General features: G+C 36.9%; 1 protein-coding gene across 1 annotated transcript; it reads right to left on the bottom strand.

Annotated features, from left to right (window-relative positions):
- Positions 1–328: 328 nt before the first annotated feature.
- On the bottom strand, positions 329–867 carry LOC111037815. Its single transcript, XM_022320598.1, has one exon. It carries the CDS (start codon positions 839–841, stop codon positions 329–331), a length of 513 nt encoding a protein of 170 aa, XP_022176290.1. The 5' UTR covers positions 842–867.
- Positions 868–2033: the final 1166 nt, after the last annotated feature.

Below are 2033 nucleotides of genomic sequence, written 5' to 3'. Positions count from 1 at the left end.
GACAACTTACATGCGTACGGCGACGAGGCCGTAATTGTTGGCGGCGACGAGGGCGCACACGACAACTTACATGCGTACGGCGACGAGGCCGTAATTGTTGGCGACGACGGGGGCGCACACGACAGCTTACGTACGACAAAACCAAAAGAAAAAAAACACGAACAGAACGTGGTTTGCGTCAAAAAACAACAACAACAACCGAACGAACAGACTGTTTTGCGACGGAACTCTTATTATCAACGAAAACAATGATAATAACGATACGCGCTATTGATTTCGCTATCGATTTCACTTATCAGGGAAACAACAGGTTGTGCGGTGTAGATCATTAGTTCCCACACCGCCTTCTTCGACGGCGCTGATAATAACGTACCCAACAATATTTATGAATTACCTTATTAAGCACAGATTCTGCTAGTTGTTTAGTTGAACACATTTGTATTTGGTTTGACAGGTTTGGAAAAGATTTTATACCTCGATCGTCTTGTACGTTTTTAATGAATGTCGTCATCTCATCCAAATTTTTAGGTGATGACTCCATCTGTGTACATTTCTCGTTTAGATATGTCACAAACTCCTCGGACTGGTAATGAATTAATGGTATGCTGTATACTTCTTTTCGTATAATACTTTCTATAATGCTCCGCTCCAGATATTGTAGTTGAATAAGGTTCTCCCGGTTCAATAACACTCTGCATCCGCTTTGAGTTTTATCTTCAATCGTCAACACATTTTCACCGGTATATATTATGGACGATAGTTTCATTATTTCATCTTCGAAAAATATAACGCGTCTATATTTCTGCGGCTTATTCAGTATAAAGGACAGTATATGCCCCATATAAGAAAATATTTTTTTTTTAAAGTCTGTAGTAATCTGAACGTATCGCGATGAAGTTAATATATTTACAACGACCTGGTAGTTTTCATCATCTTATAGAATACCAACTTGAACAAATTTTCGGGCCGCAAAGTCGAGTGTCTAGCTTGTGGATTCAATGAGGTCTGCCGGAGGTGATGGTGGCACATTGGTGGCACATAAGTAAAGGTTTTTTTCTTGTATAATGCTGCGTTGTCTTCAATTGATCCAGCCATGTTTTTAAAAATCGTTTTAAAATAAATACTTGAAAAATTATAAGCAACTCTTAAAGACTTGGAGAAACGTAGGTGTGGATTAGTATAAGACTGAAGACAGACTGACCGTTTGTCGACTCTCACAGAGCCAAGTGTCTGTCGATTTGAGATAATATTTGGTAGGGGTAAAAAAGACAAAGGATGAGACATGGAATAACAACATCTGCCCTTGTGAGTCATAATTTATGGTGAATGGATAAAGGTTTTTCTTTACAAATATATATAACGATTATATAACGAATATCGCAGAGGATCTATCATATCGTCAATCTTATTTTGTGCAAAGAACGAACTTCCACTGAGAGGTAAAAATGATGAAGGTTCAGTTTTTACAGATTTATTACAATTCCGTGTCGAATAGGGGGATGAAGTTTTGAATAAGCATTTAAAGTCTGGAGCTAAAAATGCGTTGTATATCTCACATGAAGTTCAAAATGAACTAATTAAAACGTGTGCTAATGTTCTTCGACAAAACATTATTGAAGAATTGAAACATTCATCTTTTTTTCGGTCTTAGCTGACGAGACTGCCGATATAAGTGGTACCGAACAATTGTCAATAAGTGTTCGGTATTTGTTTTACGACGTTAAGTTTCAAAAACACAAAATTTGTGAAGAATTTCTTGGTTTCTCACCTCTTACAAAACTAGATTCTAAATCCATTGCCAAAACCATCATTGCATTTTTAGAAAGTTGTAATTTAGATTTGAATCGACTTGTGGGCCAAGGATATGATGGATGCGCTACAATGGCTGGGCATATAAGTGGTGTTCAAAAATTAATTAATGAAGCCTATCCTATGGCACTATTCTTCCATTGTGCTAGTCACGTATTAAATCTTGTATTTAATGATTTAAAAAGCGTAAGTGAAGTAAGAAATACAACCGGGATCATAAAAGA

The sequence above is a fragment of the Myzus persicae genome, unplaced genomic scaffold, assembly GCF_001856785.1.
Source record: "Myzus persicae strain clone G006 unplaced genomic scaffold, MPER_G0061.0, whole genome shotgun sequence".
Taxonomy (NCBI): Eukaryota; Metazoa; Arthropoda; class Insecta; order Hemiptera; family Aphididae; genus Myzus; species Myzus persicae.
The sequence above is the reverse complement of the archived record's forward strand: the minus strand, read 5'-3'. Positions and strand labels throughout refer to the sequence as shown.